Raw genomic sequence first — 27,747 nt, 5'->3', positions numbered from 1 at the left:
TAATGTATTTCTTTTTATTGCAATGTTATCAGATTCATCACAGCATAAACTCTCAGATTTGGGTTTCATTGACATAGCTGTGAGACAGAAGTCATGATTATGAATATCATTTTGTACTGTCATAACAAGTAAAATGTACATGAAAAATGACAATGGGCCAAGGAATGAACCTTGTGGCACACCCTTGTTTTCTTATCTGAAACATTTAACCTTAGTGCGGTATCAACAATTTAAACTAAAGAACATTAAGTGAATCTTTTTCATCCTAACAAAGTGTTTAATCATTTACCGCCTTTCTAGAATCGATGCATTAGTCTACTCTACGACTTTTCTGTTAACCTACTCAGACTGAATGAGATGACATGCAATGCCTCATTACTTTTCTTTACATGAAGAACAAATTGAAATTCACTGGGAGTTATGTTGAATACATTCCTTTAGTATAATAAAGTGTGAATGTGTGTGCTATGCCAGACAATTCACAGAGTTCAAGCTGGCTGAAAAGGGGGGATGATATGCTTTTGTCCTGCTGTTCCCACAATTAGAGTCTCCTGTGGTTATTTGTTTATTGATAACTGGTCCTATGTACACACATGTGCGCACACACTTTCGTACGTACAAACACACCAGCAAAATGTACACGTCCACACAATGTCAAATAATCCAATTAGCTACTGTCTAGTCAATCGGGGCAATTACACAGAGATTATTAAGTCGTTTTCTCACTATGCACGATCACAACTGTAATTATGTCAAAGCAACAATGATGTGCAATTACAGTTCACTGTGTTATTGCTCCATAGTGGTGTCAGTTAAAATGGCAGAAGGGCGCTGAGATGATAGAACTGCACTGTATTATGTCGATATCGAGAGAAAACTGCAGGTTGGGGAAAAGGCGTGATCTGTCAGACAGAGCAGGACAGAGAGTATTCTCACTGGGACCTGTGAGTTGAATTCTAAAGCTTCATAAACATTTCTCATAATCAATGGCAGAATATCAAGTGATCCATCTTCTCTGGCCTGTAAACGGTTGACATTTTCCCGTAATTAAAGCTGTGAGATGAAACGCAGGGTTTTAACGATGACATGGGATGATCAGTGACTCTATTGCATTCAGGATGGAGGGTGCTTTATTAACATGGGACATTGTCCTGTTCCAGAACAATTTCTTATTATTTAGAAGATGATTTCCCCAATGGAATTTGGGCCTCCGAAGGCCAGAGTTGAATGTGTGGCTTTTGCTCTATTGTGCATTGTAATTTAGCAGAATGGGGCCACGTAATGCTTTTGGAGACAGCGAGAGATGTAGCTTGTCTTTATTACTATACCACTCCACTGGGTGACAAAGAGACGTGGAGTATCTGTTGTATATTAGGGCACAATGGAAAAAATACTCTTTGTTAAAAATGATGATGGTTACAATAGGAGAGCTCATTGAGAATGCCATCAGTGTGCCTGTACAGCCACATGAGACGCTATTCACCATTGTTCAAATAAAACGCTGCTTAGATAAAAGCCCATGAATACAGGTTGCACAGAAGAGCTGAAGCACACACGGATTACACCACCACCACGCTCAGCAGGGAGAAAAAAGAGATTCACATTTTAATTAATCCTTGTTTGAATTAGGGTGAAAAATTAACACTGCAAATTGGCCCTGCAGATGAGATGAGGCATATACTGTATGATACAGTGTTTCAGAGCTGGTTATCAAAGCATCACGAAAGAGGGGGTTGAGCTTAACTCTTGAAGAACGTGACTGGGAGAATAACTGGAGACCAGTGGACTAGATGGAGTGGGGAGAGGGAAGCAGAGAAACCAAATAAGCCACTCAGGAAGATTTCACACCTGGTTAAACCTGAGAATGGGGGAGGAGATTTTGGGACCAGAGATAAAGAACTGGGGTCAAACTGGAGTGAGGTGACAACAGATGGAAAAACATTTGGGATGTTAGACAAGTAGAAAAGCAATGAAACATAAAAAATGAAAAAATGAAATAACCCGGCCAGGCAGTTAGGTTCAGTATAAGGCTGATAGACCTTGGGTTATCTATTCAATTTGCGCCTATAGTAGTAGCTTCCCCCCTCCCCCCCCCTCGCCTCTCTTCCTCCCTTCATCTCCAAAACATCTGGAGCTCACCACAGCCTAAATCCCTCTCTCTTAAACCATTTAACACATTTGTGTTTCCTGTCATCCCTCGATCTACCGCTTTCAGTTCATAGGGCAAAGGGCTCTTAAAACACCCAAAAGCTTGATTTCCCCTCTTTTTATTCCCTTTCCTTTATCCCAGCTTGGGGAATTAATTTAAAAAAAAAAAGAGAATAACTTTGTTTTTATGGTTCGTTTGTACTGCATTTTTTCTCCCCAGCCTGGTGGAGACTCAGGTGGGCACAATTATGAATAGCTCTCCTCGTTTGTGACGTCAGCTGAAATCACACATGTGCCTGTTAACACTCAGAGGTGTTTTGTGTTAGATAGACACATCACTCTCGGCAGTTACTTAGTCAGCGCTGTAAAACACTTCGAATCAAATCTCATTATTTATCTTCCATCTTTCTGCGTCATAGCCATAATCATGTATTCTGGCTTCTTCTATCTACTTCTAACCTGCTCACTGCTACCTAATCTTCCACTCTATCACTGTTCCTTCTTGTTATTCAGCGTTAGAAAATGAATGAATGTCCACCCCTCACTTTTCTCTATTTTTCTGCATGCATCCATGTGACCAATCACTCTCTCCGTCTCTTTCTCTTCATTGAAAAAGGGCTGTATACTCTGTCTGAAAGCTTTGTGGGGTCCTAAATGCTAAATGGCAGTCTGTCTCTGCCAGGCGCCCGCTTAGTGCTGGTCTCCTTGGTGATGAGACCGGCGATCAGGCCGCTCTGCACCAGACACTGAGGGGTTTGTGACTGCATGCTTGTGTGTCTACGAGTGTATGTGCTTGTGTCAGCGTACAGTGGATTGCGTGTGTGTGTGTGTTTTTTTCCCCCTGTCTAAGACCTTTACTTTACAGTATGTAAGGGAGAGAATGCAGGGCGGTACGAGGGGCATGTATTAACTGGCTCATTATCATGTGAATGCATTATGTTTCCTGTCAACATGCCCCTGCCAAAACAAGAGGGGCCCTGTTCTCTCTGCCAGGACCCCAGCGTCACAGCAGCCAGGCCCCAACGTGGTGCGGTTCTGCGCTGGCACAATTTACCAGGAGTTTAGCTCTGCAGACACTGCTGTTGGCCTCATCCCGATTCACTCCATCTATACTGGCATCTCAGCAGCCGGAGAGGAATCAGTCTGTGGGAATGAGATGGGAAGACTCCATTCAGAAACATTTAATGAATGCTGGAGGACTTGATATAGATTGGATTAAGATATGTATGATATCATTCTGCATTTTATCTTAAAAAAATATGGTGTTATTATTATGTAAAATTCACAATCACATTATATTTTCAAGTATGATTACATTTTTTTTTTTAACAGGAATGTCTTATGGTCGCAGTGAGATCTGGATCCCTTTTTCAAGATTTCTTTTTTAATTTAAAGATAATATTGACGGACAAACAATTACACTTTTCATTACGGAAATCAGTGTGATCAGTGACATCATTAAGACATTTGAAAGAAATTGTCCCAAATCAGAAGGAATGTGTTAAGTGTTGGCCATGCTACCTATTAAAAAAACGAATTAGCCGATTCTGCTTTCCTATCACATTCACAGATTTGCAGATGGCCTTTGCCATTATTATAATGGGTAAACTAATACACTACAACAGTTTTCCTACATGGGAGCTGGGTCTCTAGCTGCTGCTGGAGGTATTGATCCATCTGACAGAGACTAATTCTGTGATACACAGGCGAAGAGTTAGAGGTCAGCCCTGTGGCCTGAGCTCCAACATCTCACTGGGACCAATTTAAGGGCCTGAATAGCCGAAGGGCCTAACAGCACGACGCCCTGTGCTAATGCAAACCTGTGGGGGTGTAAAACTGTATGTGCAATGTGTGTAGGCCAGGTATATTATGTGTGTGTGTTTGTGTTGGAGGTGGGTTTTATATGCATGTGTTCATGCATGTGTGATTTTGCTTTACAGTGCTTGCGCAAGCAACATTTGCTCTGAATTGCATCTGTGAGAGATTGCATGCAGCTTAAACACACTAATTATGTACCGTATATAAGGGTGGATGAACAACACTCATGAAGCCTGTGTGAATGAACACATTCTAGACGGATGCAGTTACAGAGAAACCCACTGTGGGCCTCATGTATTATGAAGACCACCAGTTACTTCCTGTAGTCTGAACTCAGGAGGTGACCCGAGTGTCTGACGTTTTTAGGGCCATCTAGAAGTTGCTTGAACAATAAGCAAAACAACTTGCTTGGTATCAGGTGTTTTATTCTAAAAATCTCAATCAAAAAACAGAATCCTTTTGAAAGGGGAGACTTTCCCAAAAGGAGAAGCCGACAGGACAATCAGTTAACACATTTCAAAATGTGTCCTGCATAACCCCATTAATCCCAAATCAATTTTTTCTTATTAAAATAATTTCTTGTCAATTTTGAAATACACTTTTGCTTTGTATTGTGGTCCCAATAGATAAGCTTAGCGCAGTGGTACTCTGATTCTATTGGAGCTGGGGAAACCACTAGTCCTTTTTCTTGATGTATTTTCTCTTGTAAATCTGAAAAATACGCTTTGAAAACGCTTCTGATGAGGCACAAAAGCTCAACAAACAGGGCTTAGTTTAGTACAAAGAATGGAGTCTCTGCTGAATGCCTGGCAACCTCACAGTGATGGTATGAATCCTTGAAGCGACTAAGCTAGGCCTTAACATATCAGGAACATGACTGCTCTGGCTTTTTAATGCTTTGTTATTTGAAAGATTAAGCAAATTACATGTCAATTGTTAATTATATTATAAAGTGTCAGTATTGATGCTAAGCTAAGCTAAGACTTAGCTTAGCAGACATCTAGTCTCTATATGTAGCTCCTGTAGGTAGCTACATACAGAGAGATTAGAGTGGCCAATCTTCTTATGTTACTCTCTGCAAGAAAACAAATGTGTTTTCACCAAAATGTACACTCCTTTGAATTTAACATGTTGAACACATTGTTTAGGTCAGCTTAGTCTAGACTTAGAACAAATTCACTTCTAAACCAATTTTTTTTGGGGGGGGGGGATTGTTTAAAGAGGATTCTTACAGTCAACTTTGCAGTAAACTAGAGAGTTTTCTGTCCTGCTTAATTTGCTCTATTTATTTCCGCCCATGAGTCAAATTTAGTAGTGACAGCTATTCTGCACAAAGAATCTTATTTTGGTTTCTGACATGTGATGGAGTCCTGATTGAGAGAGAGACATAAAAATAGTCTGCTATCTCCACTTACAAATTGAGTGTAAAATGACCTTTTGATAAAAGCATATGGATCCTCCAGTTTGGCTCCATCAGTCTCATGCTCTTACGTATCCGTGCCAGACTGAGCCCCCCCTCTTACTGCTCTTTTTTCCTTCACACTTTTTCCAATTAAATCACGACTTGTGATTAAAGGACAGCAGTCTGCTGGGAAATATGTACAGTATGTGTATGTGTGTTTAATATAAAAAGAGATAAACACACATGTGTGATTTGTGTTTTGCTGTCATTGTCTTTATCATTATGGCCAGTTGATGTGCATACTGTGTGTTAGCTTTGCGTTTGTGTAACATAAGTGTGAATGTGTCTTTATTATCTTGGCTTATTAACATATTAATCTTCGCCAAGAGTCCTTAGTTCACACATGAGTTAATTGACCTCTGGAGACATTTCTCTCCTCATTGGTAAAGAACGTCTGGATGAAATGATTATTCTGCAATCGCCTTAGATATGAGATTTGTAAGCCCCTTTGAGTTCAGGTAGTTCATTCGTTTTTTTTAAATGAGTAATTTGAACACACCATCCCACATTATTAAAAGTGTCTTTCGATTTGTATCGATTCAATATGTTGGGTTAAAATAATTATTTTCCTTGCACCAGTGACCGATTTGAAATTGCAGAATAAAACCCCATTTAAACATATTCTGCACTTTTTAAAAGCGTAGCTGAAGAACATTGAATTGACCTCATATTGTTCAGGTACTCATTTTGCTACAACACGGAGATTCAATCTTTTGGAATGAACTCTTCATTTGTTTTATTCAGGTGCATATACATATTATATGAGCAATATTAACAGTCTGATCATCAATGATTAATATAGTCTTTGTGCTGTAATGTAGGCTAGGGCCCTGGAGGCTAGTGAGGTGGAACGTAAAACAAACAAATCATTCTCCATAAAGGAAAACATCCTTTAACAACCTCTCTGCCGCAGCCTGCATTGTAATGAAGAGAGCCGGCGCCGAACAATGATCAATGTGATAACGCCGTGAGGGGCTTTTGTTACTTGTGTTTAAATTTGTTTGCAGCACTCTCAAGGACAGTGTGTGTTTTGTGATGCTTGATACACACATGAGCGGGCTCACACGCTCACTCGGAGGCATTCATACCTACGCAATCAAAGAGAAAAAACGAATAATGCCTTCCTGAAACAAACAACTTGATTAACACTCAGGAGGGGGAGAGAATCAGGTGTGAACACCGTGGGTCATGAAATCATGTGTGAATATATGCCAAGGATGTGTTTGCTTGGTTTTAAGTAAATCTTCCCCTCTTAAGGGGGTTTGTTTGGGCATGTTATCTAAATCATTGCTGCTCAGCTCACTACCTGGTGATCGTCTTCTGGCTGTACACACTAGCAGGAGAGCCAAGCGTAGGTTTGCCTCTGGGAGACACATTGTTCTTTTCCTTGAAGCTGTACTTCTTCACTGTCCAACTCTTACTTTACTTGTTCTCTTTCCTAATATGGAAGTATAGCTGTGAGTGAGGTAGGACATTATGACAGTTTTTTTGCTTGATTCTAGTAATAACTAAGTCAATATTGACCTTTACACACATGCAGGTCAATTTAAAACTATTTTTAACAGCTCATATATATAAAGTATCCGTCTCAACTCTCAACTGCTTTAATAGTGTCTGAATACAGGCAAAACTTGAGGTAACCCAGTGATTTGTTTTATTGTGTACTTCTCTCTGTACTTCATCTGCAGCCCTATTCCTTTTCCCCCCGGCCTCTAATTCTCTAATTTCCAACCTTCCACTAGATGTCCTCGATCTTTCCCTCCTTTTCTATTCACCTAACTGCCCCTCCCATCTTTAGACACCTGTTCCCACTTCCCTCATTAGTTTCATGGCCTTCACAGCCTACCTGCATCTCATTCCCTAATCAGCCACCCACAATATAAACTGGCCCACAGTATGTTTCTGTAAATCTCTTATCTGAACGGCATGGGAACGGCAGTATTATCGCTTCTTGGTCTTTTGATTTCCTCCATGCCCCTTTTGGATTTGTTTGAACTGGCTCCCTTGACTGTTTCATAACTCTGTGCGCTTACCTACTCCATGATTTTCTATCAAACCTTGAACTCTATTGTCATCATTTGGGTCTTTCCTTTCTTCCTGTGTTTACTGGCTGTTTTTAGACGGCTTTTGGAGAGCTAAGTATTGCTAATCATTATGCTACAGAGAGAGAGAAAAGCTATTATCTAGTGATATGTTTAAAGAAGTATAATGTTTGGAGTAGATGTGATTAAAGCTCATAGAAAACTTTTATTAAAAAAGATTTGAAAAAGTATTACAAATACAGAACAAATTGTAAATCTAATTTATTAGTCAATTTGTTCGGAAATGAGAGGTGCATTGTTATTTTCCTTGAGCTTTTTAATAAAGATTTGCTGATGCAGGACTTTGTATCCAGGGAGTTGTTCATGGTCTGCTTTAATCTTCTTTTCAACTTGATTGGTTATTAGTCTTATTTATTTGGACCAGCCGCTCCCATCGACAGCAATGTGAAGTTCCCTGGCGGGGGCAATGAGCTGAGAGAAGCTAAAAACCCTCTGTAGGCGAACTAGGTTTTCGTTGTGAGGAACCCCTTTTATACACATACTCTGATCCATTGTTCTTGGTTACATTTGGCAGGAGCGTTAAACAGCCAAGTAAAACTACTGTCAAAACAAATGTTTTGTTATTTATTGATTTAGGTTTCCCTCTTCTGACTTAGTTTCCCACTCTACAACTTTCTTTAAAATGAAACATCTTTCCATTAACTCCCTCAAATGCCTCCAGGGTTTGAGTGAACCTGCCAAGGAAATGCAAGTGTGCAATTATTAACATGGGCGAACGCAGGGGCAGATGCTTGAGAGTAAAGATTAAGAAATAACTAGGATGTCAGGAGGAAAAAAAGACAGTACACGAGAGACAATTACACAAAGGGTTTTTGATATGTGCCCATCAGTGGGATTTTACTGTTATTTTCTTTTGACTCGTGGCGATAGACTGGCCTACAGCTTTGGTGGCTTGGTCTCCATGGAAACTGACATTCCCTTGAAGGCGCTTGGCAGCCACCGCAAATTGTTGAGCTTGTGTAATGGTTTGAAATATCCTGTAAAGTGCCTCAGAGGTTGAGATTAAATTCAACCTGCTCGGTGTGGACTCACGCAGTGACTAATCATACCGTTTTACTGGGAGAGTTAGATGGAGCATAATGGCATTCAGACAGGAAACTATACAGTCTGTTGATTACATGTCAAATGTGTATTTTAGCTTGTTTGTTCTTGGACGCAGTCACTCTAGGAAACGATACATGGCATTCATTTAAAAGCACTTTCTGCTTTGAGTGTTACTGGTTGCCGCTATTTCTGATATGAGAGGTTTCCTCAACCAATCATTAATTCAGTCCTTTCCCAACCAGGTCATTAAGGGAGGGGCATTTTCTTCAGATATATTTCTGTCAGATATCTCAACCATTGAATCATTTAATGTGTACATATACTTTTCTGGTATTTCTCCAGAACAACACATACGTTCCCATACTACATATCTGCGTTGTCTTTTTCTGTTTACAGTCAAAGTGTGTGGAAATCTGCAAAGGGAGCAGGTTGATTTGGATAAAACAAAGGACTTCTGAAAATAAAAAATAAAATAAGAATTTTCTACATGAACACCATGCAATGTTAAGCCCCATCCCCCCGGCCCCGGGCGGAAAAACGCATAATCTGCAGGAAACAGCGGCTGAGGGCTTCTTAATATTTAATAAACTATGAATGTTTCATATCCATGTAACGGGAAGAAACTCAGCTAACTGATGATATGAACCATTTTTAGCAAAATAAAACACAAGGCTAACGCTGAGCCTCTGAATCAGCCCTGAGCGAAACAATCTTAACGCCGTTAGCACAGAACTCTAGCTATACCGATCGATATACTTATTGGATCTGCACAAACAAGCTTAGCTAACATCCTGAGAGTCCACAGATTATAGAAATATAAGTATCATCACTGAGCGATCAGAACTCGTGACAGGGGAAGCAAATACAGACAACACACGACGTAGCTTTAGGTAGCAAAACACGGAGATATGCTCACCTTAGCTGTTATTCTGATCAAAAGTCGTGTTCAATGGCATTAAAACGAGAAAAAACGCGGCTGAAGGTTAATCCATAGGTTAATCCAATGTGTCTGTCACTTTGAACAAAATATTGATAATCCATAATTCAATTTTAATGTAAAAATCGGAGAATAAAAATATGCTGCTAATGGTAGCCACCAGAGTGTGTCGCAGCTCCGGTTTTGGCTACGCGTCAATCTCACTCCTTATTTGTTAACCTGTGTGTGTATGTGGAACTTTCCCTCGATTCCATTGGCTCTAGAGGTTAAAAAGAGATGTCAATCATCAAAATCGACCAAGGGGCGCCAGAGATAGGTCAAATCCACCCAAATGACCCCAGAAGTGGGTTTTTTTGGCTAAATCTCTCTAAAAAGGTCAAATTTAACTTGTTTTGCATCAATCTTGATACAGGGTACTCATTATATGTTGTACTTTGGATTCCTAACGCTTTTAGTCTACCTTACCATCATTCAAGGGTAGTTTTCACTATAAGTAAAAAAGAATTTTTGGACGGACACTATAATTTACAGTTTTTTACTATGTTCAATCTGAATTTTCTTTAAAATAAAAAACATCTATATTGATTCTGACTCTTCTACATCCAACTCACAGGTTTATCATTACTTTGAGAAAAAAGATTATTAATTTTCCCCTTTTTAGAAGGGAAGATATGGTCATTTGTTCTGGAAATGTCATTTTCGAGCCTGAGACCTGAAAAACAGGCTTGGGGCTTAACAGGTTTTAATGAAACATATTTGTGGGATCAGTTTAGTTGTATTAAAACAACTTTTTTGGAGACAGGGATCGACTATGAGCCTTTGCTCCAGCTGGCTAACCTTTATGAATGAGAGTGGTGAGGCCACGCTGCTCGACAACTGATGAAATGATCGCTCGTCTCGGTCTTCGAGTGCAGGACACTTAGGCCGTACAGTGTAAAGGTTCTGCTGATGAGTCTGTCAGCAGATGAAAAGGATCAGTCAGGCTCAGCGTCAACCTCAGCTTACACGTCTGCTCCCAGAGCCAGCTCATGCGGAAAATATAGGCTATTATCACTGTGTGCTTTTTCTTTCTAACATTGAATGCATTGTGAAGAAACTCAAAATCCTAACATTGAACCTCAGGAATCTAACGTGAAGACATGGGTAAACAAGTACAAGGCCTTCCTCGTGTGAGTTTTGATCTTGTCACACATCGAGGGGGTGTAATAGGACCGAGCACATGATCATATGTTTCAAAGATTATAAGCACTCTGCGCTCTACAAAATGTTATATTAACAGCTAACATGAAAACCATAATGCTGAGGCATTGGTTGTGTTGAAAAGGTAACATGAGGACAAATACAATGATTGTTTACGGTATGGCTAAATGAGATTTGATCATGTGATTTAATATATTTTGGATTAAAACCCCAGACATAGACTTGTAGACACTGTGTGTGTGTGTGTGTGTGTGTGTGTGTGTGTGTGTGTGTGTGTGTGTGTGTGTGTGTGTGTGTGTGTGTGTGTGTGTGTGTGTGTGTGTGTGTGTGTGTGTGTGTGTGTGTGTGTGTGTGTGTGTGTGTGTGTGTGTGTGTGTGTTAATGAAACACTTTGTTAAGCTGATTTGTATGCCACAGCAGCTCTGTTGTTTCCAGGCTTCCTGTAGACTCGGTGGTCAGTTTCTTCTCTGCTTGAGAGATTTAAAGGTTTTCCGGCACAGGACATGCCTAACTGCCCAACTCTCCTCTTTTCACGATTCCATAAAAGAAACTACAGTGCATAACAATGAGGGAGTGTAGTCTCCCCTCTGTGGGGGGAATAGAGTATTTCTGATTGTGCATTACATAAAAAGAAGACTGATTGTTCAACAAACATCTATTATAAATCCTGGCATATGTTACTAATATATGCCTGGAGTATTGAGTATGTACTGTTATTTAGGAAAGCAAAGAGATTGTAATCTAAATCGAAAGCTGAATGCATGTTTTCCCATGAGAAGCCATGTCAAGTGGTTCCAACGTGGCAAAAAGCTTTTATCGCTGATGACACTCACTGTAGCTTTGCAAAATGTTACTGATCATTCGCAGCCAGCGCTGGACCATCCCGCTGAGCAGATCCTTATCAGGCAGCAGATAATGCGAGCATCTGTTAGCACGTGTAAAACCAACTAGACAACAGGTCATCATCCACACATGAGATGGTTGGTTCCAGGGCATCTGCTTCAGACTGGAATACAGTAATTGAGGGTAGAGTGCTTCGGGGAAATGGGTAGAAAATGTTCTTTTGGGGAATTTACTACTGGCAGTGTTAGTAGGTAGAGTTTGGCACTGGGAGGCGTATAAAACATTAATAATAATTCCCAGTGAATCTATTATTTATTATGTATCAAAATGAAGATGCAAATGTATCTGCAAAGTATTTTCTGTTATGTCCTCTGTGGACACTGGGTATTATCAAACCTCTTCACTTTAAACATGTATTTGAAATGGCCATGCAGTAATCTGTAACATACTTTATTCTTTAATATTGTAACATTTGAAACATAGAAAGTTTAGTTTGCTGCCGCTATACGAGCAGAAGTCAAATGTGGTCATTGCTGCCAACTGTAATGACGATGGCAGTAAAGATGATATTGGCAGCCTGTCAGATTGAAGTCAATTGAGGCAAATTCAGCCGCCATCTGATTTTATTTTGCCTGGCAGAGAAAGTTATTTTATTGGGCACACAGGCTATTTGACACAGCTTATGGTAATGGAAAGATTTACGATTTTTGTTATGCATGCTATCACTACAAGGTGAAGATGCAAACATGTGGTGCCAGTTTGCAATTTGAGCAGGCATGAAGGAGAAATGCTTTTTGTGTGTCTGTCTCTGTTAAAGGAGTGCATACAGTATGTTTATGTATTTGTTTTGTACTTGGCACATGTTGATTTTTTTGGTGGCTATGCAACCAGTCACAATAATGACTTTAAGCTCAGTGCCCGGGAAGGATTTAATTAACTGTCCCCTGTCTGGTTAGATAATTTGTCAATAACACAGACACTCTCTTTCAAACACACAAAGAGTAAGTCAATTTGTTTGCCATGCTCTCACTAATGCTGAGGTTAACATGTACTCACAATGACTAGCTGCAGCAGGGAAGTCTTGAGTGACACGGCTCAATAGGCAATGATAGAGGAGTATTGAGAAAAGAGGAGAGAAGATAATGTTGTTTATTTTTCTTTAAATTGCTTCATCAGTGTTGTAGCACACTGTATGATCTGCTCAGCCCCACTCGAAACACAACAGTAATTATGTTTTCTTCTTTTTTTCCCTGCAGGTTCAAGGTTTGATCTACACACAGGGAAAGGTAAAAAAAAAGTCTTTCTTTTCCAGATTTTTCTCTGCATGCAAAAGGCGATGGGGTGGTTTGATTGGCAGGCATTAAAATGTAGACTGTGTGTTCAGGCTGTGGGTGGATGGATATTGAGAGCATTACTGGGGAGATTTGTGAACCAGTTTGTCGTTTTTTTTCCAATGAACACATGCACACACACATATTTAGCGCAGCCTGTTATCCTAATCATGGTGAACATAAAATCTGGATTAGGGGTGTCTTATAGTATCAGCTATAATCACACACAAACAAATCCTTCAATACTTTAGTACACTTGCACCTGCTGCAAAATGGTAACGGCCTCTACTGTAAATAGCGCCTTTCTAGTCTGCAGAGCACTCAAAGTGCTTTACAACACATGCCCACATTCACACATTCATACACACATTCATACTGCCTAATGGTGATAAGGCCACTCTAGCTAGTGAGCCATACCACTCCCTAAATAAATGATCTAGATTATGTCAATGTGTAATATTATGTGTTAGTTATAGCATGCAGTATGTGTTTAGGTTAAGTCTAAAAAAAATCATATCCCTCCCAATTGTTGTTTTACTAAAAACACAAGAGTAATAGCAGCATTATCTAAACTGAGATTTGTTGTTTATAGCCGTTTAGGGTTTTGCCATCTAGGCAGCATTTGATCATTATGCTGATGGTGGACATACAGCTCTTTTTGGTCTATTTCTGGCAGATGGAGTCTGTAACGGTTTATGTCTGCGTCCTTCCCTCTGTAGATCCCAGAGTATTTTAGTCCAGAATAATCCCCACCATCTGCTGTCTCCTCTACTACGTTTTAGTGCTCAGCATCTCTCCCTATATCCGTCACTCTAGTTTATACACCATTGCATTTCCTCTTCCTGTTTTCTCTATATATTACGATGATCCGTCGCAGCTGCATCTTTTAATTGTGATGCCTCACTTCCCCTCCCATTCAGGCTCTCAATCTCCATCACCTTTTCTTCTCCTTCCTCTTCTCAATCTCAATATGACTGCTCCTTCCTTCTAATGGGTCTTGATCCATGATCTCTTCCCCTTCCTCATACCTTTGTATATTTGCTTTTCGTCTGTACTTGTTTAAATCTCTGGATGAGTCTCTACACTCTCAGTGTTTGTCTCTTGATCCATTTCACTCCCACACCAACCACTCTCCACAAGCTGTCAAATCCTAATCTGGGCATCATGAGAACAGACTACCCTCTAGTTTCTAATGAAACTCCTAAAAATCCACTCTGCTAGGAACAGAGTTTAAAGTTGAAATGCGTCTCTGCTGCTTAATCACTATAACTAGTAAAATACTAAATTGTTTTATGTCATCCAAATTAAAGGAATGCCTTAGCTATTGTGTAAAGGCTATTGTGCAAGAAAATACATGTAGCGCTGTCCACATAAAGCAATCAGCTGCTCAGCATTAAACCTGCTAAACAGACAAAAAGATGAAAAGTAGATCAAATTAGTTGGTGGTATGTTTTTGATCCAAACATTGTATTGTTGTTTTGATATCTGAATCAGTTTGTGAGTCAAATATGACACATATTAGATTATTTCAAACCTCTAAACTACTTTCTTTCTGTCAGAGGGTCGAATGACTGACTAGTTTCCCCACTTTAGTTGTTCTCTGACAAATGACGACTTCAGAAACAAGAGTTTACGACTGTATCTCTTATTTCCTCTGTCCTCCTCTGTCACAGTGATGCTCCAAGGGACGATGGCCTCTTTGTCAAAGTAATTCAACTGAGAACATGACGAGAACACTTAACCTCAGAGTAGAGACGTGCACATATGACATTGATGAGCTCCACTTAGGGGCATCAGTGTGCTATAATGTGAAATGTAAAAGCACTGCATGTGTCACTGTGTGGCTCACAGCAATCATAAAGTAAGCTACAAAAACACAGACAGGTATGACATCCACACCTCAGTGACGCGGTTCACAGCCATGTTCAGCACATTTGTGTACCAGCACACAGCTGGATTAACAATGACTGAATGGATTAGGGAGAGAGTCAGATAGAGACAGAATGATAAAACACGATGACTCTTGTGTCAAGTGGGTATTTGATAAAGCCGGATACCTTAAACAGATACCGATAATACCCCGAGATCATCATATTTTGGCTCGACTGCCAATGACATCACATAACCATGCACTCCATATGTAGAGCACACACACACACACACACATACACACACACACACACACACACACACACACACACACACACACACACACACACACACACACACACACACACACACACACACACACACACACACACACACACACACACACACACACACACACACACACACAGCACTGAGCAGATCATATTATCGTCATCTGACGCAAATCCATTAGCGCTAGGAGTCACAACCTCATCCATCCGCACTTCTCCCTCAATTCCCCCCCCCCCTCTCCCACTTCCTCTTCTCTTACTCTTTCCCAGACATGAGGTCCCCTATGTGGGACTTCTTCTCAACAAGCTGCTCTGAAATGACGGGAACAGGGACAGTCTAACAGTGAGATTAAGAATGTAGGTGACCACAGCCCGCTGGGCAATATGTCGCGTTCTTTTAGGTGGCTGTTAAAGAGCCAGCTTCTCATTACCCCACTCTGATTGACACATGTATCAGTTCTTACACTTTTCCAGTCCTCTCAGAGCAGTCAGTTATATCAAAGCAGATGTAGATAACTTTGACCAAAGCTAAAGCGAATAATAATAATAATAATACGTTTATTTATTATAGCACCTTTCATAGAAATCGAATTTCACAAAGTGCTTCACAATTAAGAACAGAAACAAGAATAGAGATATCATCTTAAATTAAACCGTCTACACCTGGAAGCTATAGTTGTCCTCTAAGCTCATTTCTTGTTTTAATTGAACAGTAATGAATGATGATGGTCATAATTTTTTTTTTTTTGTGTCTCTTTTAGTTTTTTGAAGTACGCCACACATTCTCTGTGTGTGTGTATGACAGTAGATTGCCAGCTGGGCCACTTACACTAAGACGGCATGCCTCCCTGCTGGTGTAAATTCCTTTGGATTGCTGTTAAAAGCTACTTTTTCCATTTCCCTGTGAGTTCAATGTTACAATCTGCCATGATGTCATTCTTCTGTTGCCCTTTTATCCTCACTGCTGCAATGTGTTTCTTGGATTACTCCCATTTTGACATTGCGTAGCACTCTAAGAATTTCAGAAATGAATATAAGGCAGGCAATCTGCTTGACTATTCAACATGTTCGTAATTGAAATGCTGAAAAGGCAGCTCTGGCTAATCAGCTTAGAGATGTAGTCCACAGCAGACGGATAATAAAGAGGATCTTAGTGCTGAAGAGTCTATTACCTCCCCTGTAATGAGAGTTCACTGAATATGATCTGAGGACAATGGAGGGGTAGGAAAGTTGGGAGGGAGAGGGCGGCAGGCTTAGAGGGGGCTTCGGTGCTAGCTCCCATTGTTCAAAAAGAGGAAGATCAAAGCGGCTGAACACCCACTGCAGAAATGCAAGTTTGTGAAAATGAGTTTTTAGCGGAGATTTAAACGATGCTCCTTGTTGCGGTAAGCTGTTGCAGGATATAAGACCCCGTGCATATACAGGGCATATAGAATCATTTAAGGAAATCCTTCTCAAAAGGACTGATATTTTTACTGATTTACTTGCTCTTTGGTCAAATATGGTCAGACAAATACAAATTATATAGAAGGTCAGACTTGAATCACAGCTTCATTGTATGTACCATCCCGAAAAAGTTTTAAATTAAGATGTCTCAGTACATTGAGTCTATGTAAGAAAGGACAGTTATTTGCTCCTTAAGTAGAATATATCTATTGCCAGTACATAAACATTATCAATGTTAGTATTGGGACCATCAATCATTGATGTCTGATCTTACATTTGGTAATATGATGTGTCTTCTTTGTGCTCAAGAATCTGAGATGGACATGTGAAGAGGCCTTACCTCTCTGCCAGGCAATCAGATAGTTGTAGCAATCAGTCTTGGTATTCATCGGGTTTAACCAGTCTATGGTTTTAACTTGATCAAAAGGGTAACTTATGAAAGAGGTCTTTATGAAAGGGGTGTAGACATTTCTTGTGATTGTTTCGTGGATATCACACAAATTTGCTAAAGATTTATCTCTGAGAGATTAATGAGAATACAGCACAAATTCAAAGACAAGTTTAACTTAACATACACTTACAAACACGGTGGTAATAATGCTGTGTACTTGTAATGGAGATTTGTTTTTGGTTATCGTGACAAATATTTTTCCACATTGCCACACCGAAGAGTCTCACAAGTTCAAGCCCCTGTAGCAGTTTCTAAATGCTGACTACTTTGTTTCCTGCAGTAAACACCTCAGAGAGGCTGCTTTGTGGAGTTGAATAATGCACCTTGTTCCTGACATGATGTATCTTGGGAAATCGGTGCTCCAGTGAGTACAGTTAACATCCTGGACGGCTCCGGTGGAAGGATAAAATGCCAAAGGACGACTTTTCTCCGGATTGTCCGTCACTCATCTCTCTCTCTCTTTCACTTTCACACATTCTCATTCCCTTTCTGACCTTCTGACCTTCTAACCTCACTTTTCCACACGTGCACATACACACATTGCCACAGCCAGTGTTTATGAGGTCAGGGATGTGAGCATGAGAGGAATGACACAGCAAGCAGCTGTGCTATAACAGGGCTACAGCAGTGTGACATATTTGTGACATCTTTCCTTAAAGAGCACAAGTCTTCTTACCTCATTGTAAAGTTCAGTTTTCAATTCTGTAGAATGTATTTTATAATATGCTAATCCTATTAAGGTTGAAACAAACACCACTAGGAATTAACAGTGCATGCCACACAATTATTGAAAGGTCTCAGTGTGATCAGATGTCCAATTTAAATTAACCTGTCCTTGCAATGACTCATAGTTTGCACTTTACAGGAGGCCCTTATGACAATATGTACAATCATCAGAGATATCTGTATATGTCTCTTTATAAAAGGAAAAGGAAATATGATGCAATATGTTATGTTTATAAGATTTAAACATAAACACAGGTAGTCAACTTGCACTTATTCATTTTCTTCTCAATAGTTGGATCAGAATATTGATAGAACTCTAATACTAGAAAATGTGCAAACACTTTTATCTTAACCTACCTCTAAGACTTTTTGCATTCACACTTTTTGCACAATATATAACGTATCACTTAATGTGCATTAGAATGACTAGATGCTGATTTAGTTATCATTGGACAAAGCAAGGTTAGCTGTGTCTCACATTTGCAATCTTTATACACCTTTTTTCACCTAACTCATCAGGAAAGTAAATACATGTATTTACCAAATGTCACATTACTTCTTTAAACACACCCTAACAAAATACAATGCTGACATTCTATACTGTTTATTCTATTCTATCCAATTCTATCCTATTCTCTGAGGAAGTGCCAAGAATATAATGTATCTTAGCTCTCTCTGCTGTGCCCTCCAGCCAAGGGTAGGACTACTTTCTCTCTACATGTGTAAGGTGAACAGATGCCAGCCACAGGAATTGAAGAAAAAGGGCACAGCCAAAGTCCCGATGCTCATTAGCTTTGACTACGCTGTCATTAATCATCACACCTTAAAGTATCGGAGACCTGCAGGATATAAACGTGGAGTTTGGTTCAAAGGACAGTTGCAGTTTGGTAGGGACTAACTGTACCATTATATAGGCCACGACAAAGGGACAACAGCAATGCATTTGTTATTAACGAGGTCAGTGACTATAGTGATATATTACTGCCTTTTAGCCTATATTGTTCCAATTCCACACATATGTTTTTATGAGCTGCAGTCATTTAAAAAAAAAAAGTAGCAGTACACTTGAAATTTAAAGGATGTATTTAAGGGTGTTCCATTTTCACATTCAAATATGTTCAGAGCTCCAACCTGAGGTGTGTGTAAGGTGAGGAAGGCATTGTGGGTAGGATGAGGTCAGGCCCTGAGGCTCAGGCAGCGGTTAGTGTCACGCGGCTAATATAGAAAGTGTTGTGTCAGAGTAATAGGAGCTAAGAGGAAACTCCTGATACATGTCACGCACGCACGCACGCACGCACGCACGCACGCACGCACGCACGCACGCACGCACGCACGCACGCACGCACGCACGCACGCACGCACGCACGCACACACACACACACACACACACACACACACACACACACACACACACACACACACACACACACACACACACACACACACACACACACAAAGACTGCCTTCCTATTCGGCTGACTTACTACTGACACTTCACACTTGACCCATTTGCCTCAATAGAACAATTATTCATTGTAAGCAAATGAAAGAAAAAGATTTGTGTTGAAGAAAAGGACAGTATGAGTGCTTTATGAGAACAGATTGGGAGGAAATATGTTGAGTTCGGAGAGGTGCGGCCGGAAGATAAGAGTTAAAAGTTTGTCTGTGATTGACAGAGGGAGGAAGGCAAGGAGTGAAATAAATGGGGGAGGGACGGAAGAGGGGGAGCAGCTGTCCTAAGATGTCTGTCTCTGAGGGCTCAACCAGGAAACATCTTTTAACTTTCTCAACCTTGGCATTTGGACAGATACGAAAACAGGGTCCAGAAATAAAACTGGACGGACAGGAAGGAGAATATTATCAGACGTCTATAAAGCTTTTCCTAAAATTCAACTGAAATCTTTGGATAGCACCTCTCTGTTCCATAAATGCAGAAAGAGGTTGTTTTGGATCAGCGGTTTTATTATGCAAGAGGGGCAAAGGGTAATGTTAAGTCCTGAAAAGCTGTGACCTTTTTCTTCTTGCTTTTTAAATCTGAATCTTCAAGGTCTGGTACTATACAGTATTTGGTAGTGGAGTTTCACAATCCCCCTTGGTCCCATTTGAGACCGTTTATTACATACTTTCAGAAATACAAGGTTGGACAGGGGAAATTAGCCAGGTTTTTTTATTGATTGACCTTTTGGAAATAAAATATGTTTTGTATGCCAGACGCAGGATCTTTGAGCCAGCAGAGCATCATGATCCATACTTAAACCACCTGGAGTGATAATCACAGGAGCAACAATGAGAAATAGCTTGGAGCACATATTGATTTCTCCTCAGTCAGTATTTTAGTTTTGTCACATAGGTTGACCATTTCACCTGACTATTGTTCACATCGTATCAACAGTGTGACACAGTCTTCTTCTTCTTCGAGTCCGTAGCAATCTCAAATGTCGTTCTGCCAGTATCGGGCACAGGCCACAGCTGATGGGGTAGGTTCTGCCAGGTCTTCTGGACTGCACCGGGGGGCATCGGCACATTCCAGTAAGTGGGACATTGTCTGCACTGATCCACAGCTGCACGTGTCTTCTGTGGTGTAGTTCCACACTTTCATCAGTGCTTTACACCTCCCCTGTTCCACACGCAGTCTATTGAGTGACTTCCAGGTTGTCCAGCCAAGGTCGTGGCCACTAGCAAGGCTTTCCGTTGGTGTGATTTCTCTGTCCAGCCATTCAAGAGCTCGTGTGTCATGTCTTTGCCATTCATCTTCCCAGATGTTGGTCCTTGCTGCTTGTTTGGTTGTCTGGAGGGGCAGGACTGTCTGCACAAAACTGGCTCTGGATCGGAGCCTGCGTGGGGGTGCTACATGGCCATGCAAGGGGTGTCTGATGTCTGTCTCCTGTGTTCTCCGTTCATCTTGAGCGATACCCAGTCGTCTGATGTGTGGGGGAGAGATGACGGCTAGTGCATAGAGGCACGGGACAGGTGTTGTCTTAATGCATCCCGTGATGATGCGGCAGGTGTCATTCAAGGCTGTGTCGACCAGTTTGGTGTGACGTGATCGGCTCCAGCTTGAACAGGCATACTCTGCTGTAGAGAAACACAGGGCCATGGCAGTTGCACGGATTGTTGGTGGGTCTGCGCCCCACTTGGAGTTCACTAGTTTGCGCAGGATGTTGTTGCGGGTGTTGATCTTGGCTTTGGTGTTCTCCAGGTGTTTCTTGAAGGAGAGTGTCCTATCCAGTGTAACACCTAGATACATGGGATGCGTGTGGTTGGACAGTTTGTCCACTGTGTGACACAGTGAACACATATTAGTTCTATTATTCTTCTTCTACCTTGATGTCTTGTCTTATCAACCCTCCATCTGCCTGTGATGAGAACTGATAGCACACACACACACACACACACACACACACACACACACACACACACACACACACACACACACACACACACACACACACACACACACACACACACACACACACACACACACACACACACACACACACACACACACACACACACACACACACACACACACACACACACACAGCTTGCCGCCCCAGTCATTATGAGGCTATTTGTTTTTGGGGATGATTTGGTCCACGTCCTGGCGCTCATGCATAATGCAGAAAATATTGCACTCTTCGCTGCAGGAGAAAAGCAATAAACGTTCCGCTATCATCTGTTATTCTGGCACAATTAAAGGGAAGTAATGCTCCTGCCGAGCAACCACCTCTGGATAACAATGTTCCACAGTTATTGTTTTTTGATGATAGCACTTTTGGACATCACTTGGATGTCACAATTTTCCTGTGGCATGTTTTACCGTCTCTTCAAAGGCAGCTATATCAATGAAATATTCTGTTTTAAATCAAGTAATACATCCCCCTTCTTGAATATCAATGTGAATAACTGAATTTTGAGGTAAGCTCATTTTTATATTACCCATCTGCTTGCATGTCATATTTGAACTCATCTGCTCGAGAAGAACTCATTACTCAGCATGGCAGTTATCTTGTTTCTATTTTATTTTTTTAGGTGAAGGCCACTGGATATATTTTATTTACACCTCTGTGAATTATTCAGGGAAAGTGTTTCTAGATGGAGCTAGCTAGCTAACTGTCTGCGAATGGTTGAGTTCTTCTAATGATCCCTCACTCTCCCATATGCATTATCGCATGCCTCCAGGCTTTAGCATATCTACTTATCAGAGAGTCTTCTGGATTGAAAGCAGAAAAATATGTTCTCATCAAAAAAACAAGTTTCTGCTTTTAGTTGGGACTTGCACAGGGAGAGATTTGGCCTCCCAAACCTCACAAATGTTCCCGATTCATCCCCCCAGGTGTGTGACTTTGATGTGTGTGCGAGCATGAATATCTTAAATTCCACTTTTATTTGTGACTATTTCTCTGTGTGTCCCGCTACATTTATTCATTCCTGCCTTTTTTGTGTTTTATTTTTGTAAGAGTAATCCCTCTGTTTCTTTCCTTTAACCCACGCTCTTTTATTGTACCGCTTCATCTTTTGATCCTGCCTCATCTCTATCTCCTCACTCACTCCATCGTTCCTTTCTCTCTTTTATCCCTCCATCTTTTTTCCTCATAAATCCACTCCTTCTTATCTGCTTTGAAGTGACCACAAGGCGAACCTTATCAAACAAAGCTTCATAAGACCTCTCAGCAGGGTTAGGGATTTCCCAGGAGTTACTTCTCTGTGTGTGTGTGTGTGTGTGTGTGTGTGTGTGTGTGTGTGTGTGTGTGTGTGTGTGTGTGTGTGTGTGTGTGTGTGTGTGTGTGTGTGTGTGTGTGTGTGTGTGTGTGTGTGTGTGTGTGTGTGTGTGTGTGTGTGTGTGTGTGTGTGTGTCTGTGTGTGTGAGTGTGTGTGTGTGTGTGTGCGCTTGTGAACAAGACCTATTTGTCTCCAACTGATCTCTCTGCCAGGGAGTTCACCCATCAGATCTGACATTCAAAACAATATCCACTTTAGAACTATGTGACTCGGGGCAGCATAGTGTTGCAGGTCGACAGGAAATGAAATGTTTGCAATGTAGGATGGAAATCAGCGGAAATGTTTTGACACTGAAGTGTTACATGTATAGTTTTACTTTGTTTTCTTGTTGTTGAACTATTCTGCTTGGACTTCGGCCAGCTCCAACTGAGTCTCTGAAAACAGCAGTCATCAGTTGCTCAGCGCGGGCACCCTCCTTATTCTTCCCAACACACACACTCATCCACACACACACACACACTTGCTCTCTCTCCCTATTCTCTTCTCTCCAATCCTCCAAGATTCCCTCCTTTCTTCCTCTGATCTTCCGAACATCAATCCCTCATTCCTCAAAGCAAAAACTATGGGAAGGGATATGACAAAAAATGAGATGACAGATTACCTGCTATATATAGAGCCAGTCTTATGCCTCTTCTCTTATTCATCTTCTCGCCGTGCCCCCAAGATAGTGGAAACACCTTTTGAGTTGTGAGACTGGCGATGCAAATAGACCCTCTCTCTCGAAACAGCGCTCTCAAAATTCCTCGAGCCGAATGTTTTCGTAAATGTTACAGAGACTCGCGGGGAGGAAGTGAAGGCGGGAGGTTCAGAGTAGGGGTATTAGCACAATCAGTTAAAAGTCATGAATTAGCATAGTTTTGGGTAACATTTTGACACAAAATTGCATAATATATATAGTTACATTTGCCCTATGATAGAATAGTGGTTAGAGTGTTTGTTACACTCTGTTACCCATAGAAGCATACCAGAGACAGATTACCGCAGTCTACAGTGTAATATCCTCTCTCCCCTCCTGCCCATTTGTCTGCTAAGTGTTCCTATAGTTCCTCTCCTCTGTGGATGACATATTTACGGTCTGGCTCTGGGCGACAATATTGTAAAGTATGGATTAGAACCATAGTGAAATGCCACGGATAATCTCACTCTCTTGCAATTTCTTTTTCATTCATTCTCACTCTTCTTTGCTCTCTCTCTACCACTTCTCTCTGCTTCTCTGTCAATTTCTTTCTCTATCCAGGATTTAGAGAGGGTTGATCATTTGTACATAAAAATACATCTGTCCTTTCTTCTTACCTCTATCTCATTAGTATTGAGAGTATATACTGTAGTATATGATTATATGCTTCATGTCCAGATTTGATTTAGGCAGTTTAATATCATTCCTAGTTTTGACAGATGTACAGACTATCTGAAAATAAGACACAAGAAGACAGCATTTTTCTTTTAATACAATAGCAGGTTTTATGGTTTTTAACAACATAGCAATTTATTGGCATTTCTTTGTATTTACCTTTTTAGTTACTTCGGTTCTGTGGACTGCTTATTGTTACTTCACGTGAATATTTGACTTTTACTGAGCAGATTAATGTCTGCCGAGAATTTGACAATAGGAGATTGTTTTTGCATTCATCTGTTGCAGAGATAACGTTTTTATGCGGTGATTTAAAAGAAAATGAAAGTCGTGGATGTATGAGCAGGATTTTGTTGCATCCCAACTTGGAAGATAATTGTTATCCTAATGTGCAACCTTCACAAGTCATAATGGGAAACGTCAAACCTCCTGCTCACATATACTAAGAAAATACCTTTAAATAAATGAGGGACATCTTTTTCCCGGGACTTAAACTTTTGGAATAAACCAAAATTACAGCACTACATTTTGAGAGTTATACCAATAATTGTTATTTTTTGCAGAATATTCTCATGTCTTGACCGTTTTTTTTTTTTTACTGGTATGGTATAATTTAAAGCAAAGTTTACTGTGTTTGTCACTTAACAATAGTACATATAGCTGGTTTACAAAAGATGCACACCCAGCTGTCATGACTTTGAACAATTACTCCATGGAAATGATCCCTTCAAACAAACCCAAACATTACACTATCAGAGTAATCTAAGATCTATGGCTCTTCTTAAACCAAACCAAATAAGTATGTAGGTGAAATGAATTGAATGCAGCCCATGTGACGTAGATTGTGTCAATTAAATCCTAAAGTTCTCAGTGAAATATAACTATCCAACAAGTGACTACAACCACAATGCTTTGAAAGGAACACATCATTTCCTACTGAATGTTCACAAGACCAGAACTTTGGGGAGTGGTCTAGGATTACATCAAAAAGAGGAGAACTTTATTCCTTTTCTTGGGTTTATTTTCTGTCCATAGTAAAGGCAGTGTGAGAAGCTACCAACCTTTAAAATCTGCAGTGATTCCCACAGTGATCCTATTAATACGTTACGGGTTAGTATAATTGTATAACAGTATTAAGTAATCAAGTTCACTTAACGTAAACAAAAAAAAACGTTGGCTGGAGGTTTAACACTGACAAAAACAAATTGGTTTGTTTACTTCCTGTGTCCAGAGGCCTTAGTTGGCTGCTTTAGATGTAAAACATATTCTTTTTATTACACCAAAGGCACATAAGAGCTGTAACTTACGCACTTGTATACAAGCCTCACTGCATATTTAGTCATTCAGAATGATTGCCCTCTCTTTCCTGCCTTGTACTCACACTTTCATCTTCTGTCTTGCTCATCACCATATCATCAACATATTGCTGTGTCGTTCTCTTTCTTCTGTCACTGTAAAGTATCACTCTCCCTTCATATCACTTTTATGTAATCTACATAGGAAAGAGGGAGGGGGGAAAAGAAAGAAAGAAAGAGGTGGAGTTGCATGTCTTTTCCTTGGGATGTAATTTATGTTATCGCATATATTGACATCACACCCAAAGGTATGGCCTGCTCTACACCAGGCAACACCTCTACCTCTACCTCTGAATCTAGACATGAATAAAGATTCTACATTTCCAATTTGATTCTCCCCTCTTCTTCTTTTGCCAGAAGCATCATTTTTGTTCCTGTTTTTTAGATGAAACGCAAAAATATATACCAGCGAGGGCATGGAAAGACAAATTGGAGGCATGAAACTATTCCTTTTCATGCTGAGAGGAGAAGGAGAGCTCTGTTAGCCTAGCTGACATTCCACTTAATTTGATTCATTACTGCGTGGTGACGCTATTGTCGCCTCATGCAGGGAAGTGGGCCAGTTGTAGAGCTTTGATATATCCTGATGGAGGACAGGACGGTCAACAGACTGTGACAAAAATAAGAACTGATATAGCTTTTTTCCTGCCTCCAGCCTTAACTGCAAATTGACTTTACCGCAATTTTCACCATATTTGTGAACCAATTGTGAGAGAAAATTGTGAAAACAAATTGTTAGTAGAGATTGAGTCCAACCAGAACCAAGCCCATGAGGTTCATACAAGTTGAAGTCAGCCAGCAGTATTAAATGATGCTATGAAGCTCATGAGGGGTTATGGAGTGTCATAAAGACACGTACAGTATATGGGCTCAGCAGTCAAACTTTATAAGGTGCGTCGATACAACAGCTGTTTGACTTTTGACAATTAAAATATTTAGCTACCCATTAGTCCCTACTAAAGACCAACATCTTGAAAAGTGGGTCACCAATGAATTGTTTCTTTTAAAACAAATCTAACAATCTGTCCAAAAACAGATGGATACCAGTTTTTAAAAATAAATGTTTTTAACTATTTAATGCAGTGGGATATTACACACGTGATGCTCTCTAGGGAATATTTATGGCAGCAAGAAGGTGTATATGGGATTTAGTCAACAACAAAGATATTTGTTCATGATAATGAATAAACAAATGTCACTAGATGCAAACGTGTGACTCCATCAAACTTTATTTATTATTATTTTATTTTGCACAGCAAAAGAGGTGTGATGGCAAAGAGGGATGAGATGTATCAGACTTTGAATACAACACTTGTTGGATAGATCCATTTATTAAAACATTATCTAGTCTTTCCATGGTATTTATTCAGGGTAAAACATACAGAATATCACCATATGCATCCTTTACGTTCAGTACTGATACTGTGTTCACAGTTTAGTGTCAGGCAATGACTGAAAAACAATAAATACATGTCCCTTTGGAACCTCGATCAACAGATTTCCAGTTATTCATCACAAACATTATGGTCACTGGGAGATGACAGAAATGGCAGAGCAACAATTATGTAGCTGTGATATCACTGACATATGAACGGACTCAGATGGAGAGCAAAGCACAATCTGTCAGTGTGACTTGCTGTAGTATGACTCATACAGTATGCATAGAGTACGGACAACTGGTCGATGGGCGCTTTTGGCCACTGCAAGTTGCTCACTCATGCTGTTGTGGCTCAAATACATAAGGTGTGATGAAGCATTCCTATTAAACCAAAGGATAATGACCTGATGCCACTTAAACTCAACAAAAACACGCACCATCCGCAATAATATTGAAGTAGCTATGTTTAAAAGAAACACAATTTAATACTAGGGCTTGTTCAGAGAGGTATTCCTTACAGTGTAACAGAAAATGTCCCCTCTTTTACTGACTCTTGTAAATGTCCAGGAGACATATGCTGTTTTATATGCTGCGTGCGACTTCAGTGATTCAGTGAGCCGTAGGGAGCGGCTCCTTACTGAGAGCCACACATCACAGGGGTTCCCTCTACCGCATATATGTATAATTTTATTCATATTGAATAAATGTATATTAACATACTATACAAGAACCTCTCTGTGGCTCTCCTTATTATATCTGCAAAACATGCATTTAAATGAGTTATTATATTACATGTGCAGGTAATCCACAGCAGGTAAAACACAGGTCATTTGTTATCGTGGTGTGCCATTACTCCATTATATTTCTACATGTCAGTTATCCTGATTTTCCCATTTGTGTCTTTGTGCACTGATGCTTACTGACACATGTATTAAGCAGAACAATGAAGAATGGGGCTTTTTTGTTCAGATCAACGCATTTTTCACCACAAACATCCGAATTCTTTTCTTATGTTTCTTTGTCTCTTCCTTAATGATTACACAATGGGCCACAATTGTTAGTTGATATATTCTAAAATGCATTAAATCAGAGGTGAATGTGAGTTTTAATTGTTGTGCCTTTTGTTTTTACGTGTAAGTAAACTACCCACTTTACATCTAAATAAAAATATTTAGATTATTTGGTTTTGTTATAATATCAATATTCTCGAGGGC

The 27,747-nt window shown here is 40.2% G+C and overlaps 1 protein-coding gene across 1 annotated transcript in view; it reads left to right on the top strand.

Annotated features, from left to right (window-relative positions):
• igsf11 (immunoglobulin superfamily member 11) overlaps positions 1-27,747 on the top strand; it is an 88,519-nt gene that overhangs the window by 12,898 nt on the left and 47,874 nt on the right. Inside the window, exon 2 of the mRNA XM_034114436.1 lies at positions 12,811-12,840. Within this exon, the coding sequence (XP_033970327.1) occupies positions 12,811-12,840 (30 nt within the window). The remainder of the gene's footprint in view (positions 1-12,810; positions 12,841-27,747) is intronic.

Source organism: Trematomus bernacchii, unplaced genomic scaffold (genome assembly GCF_902827165.1).
Source record: "Trematomus bernacchii unplaced genomic scaffold, fTreBer1.1, whole genome shotgun sequence".
NCBI classification, from domain to species: Eukaryota; Metazoa; Chordata; class Actinopteri; order Perciformes; family Nototheniidae; genus Trematomus; species Trematomus bernacchii.
The sequence above is the reverse complement of the archived record's forward strand: the minus strand, read 5'-3'. Positions and strand labels throughout refer to the sequence as shown.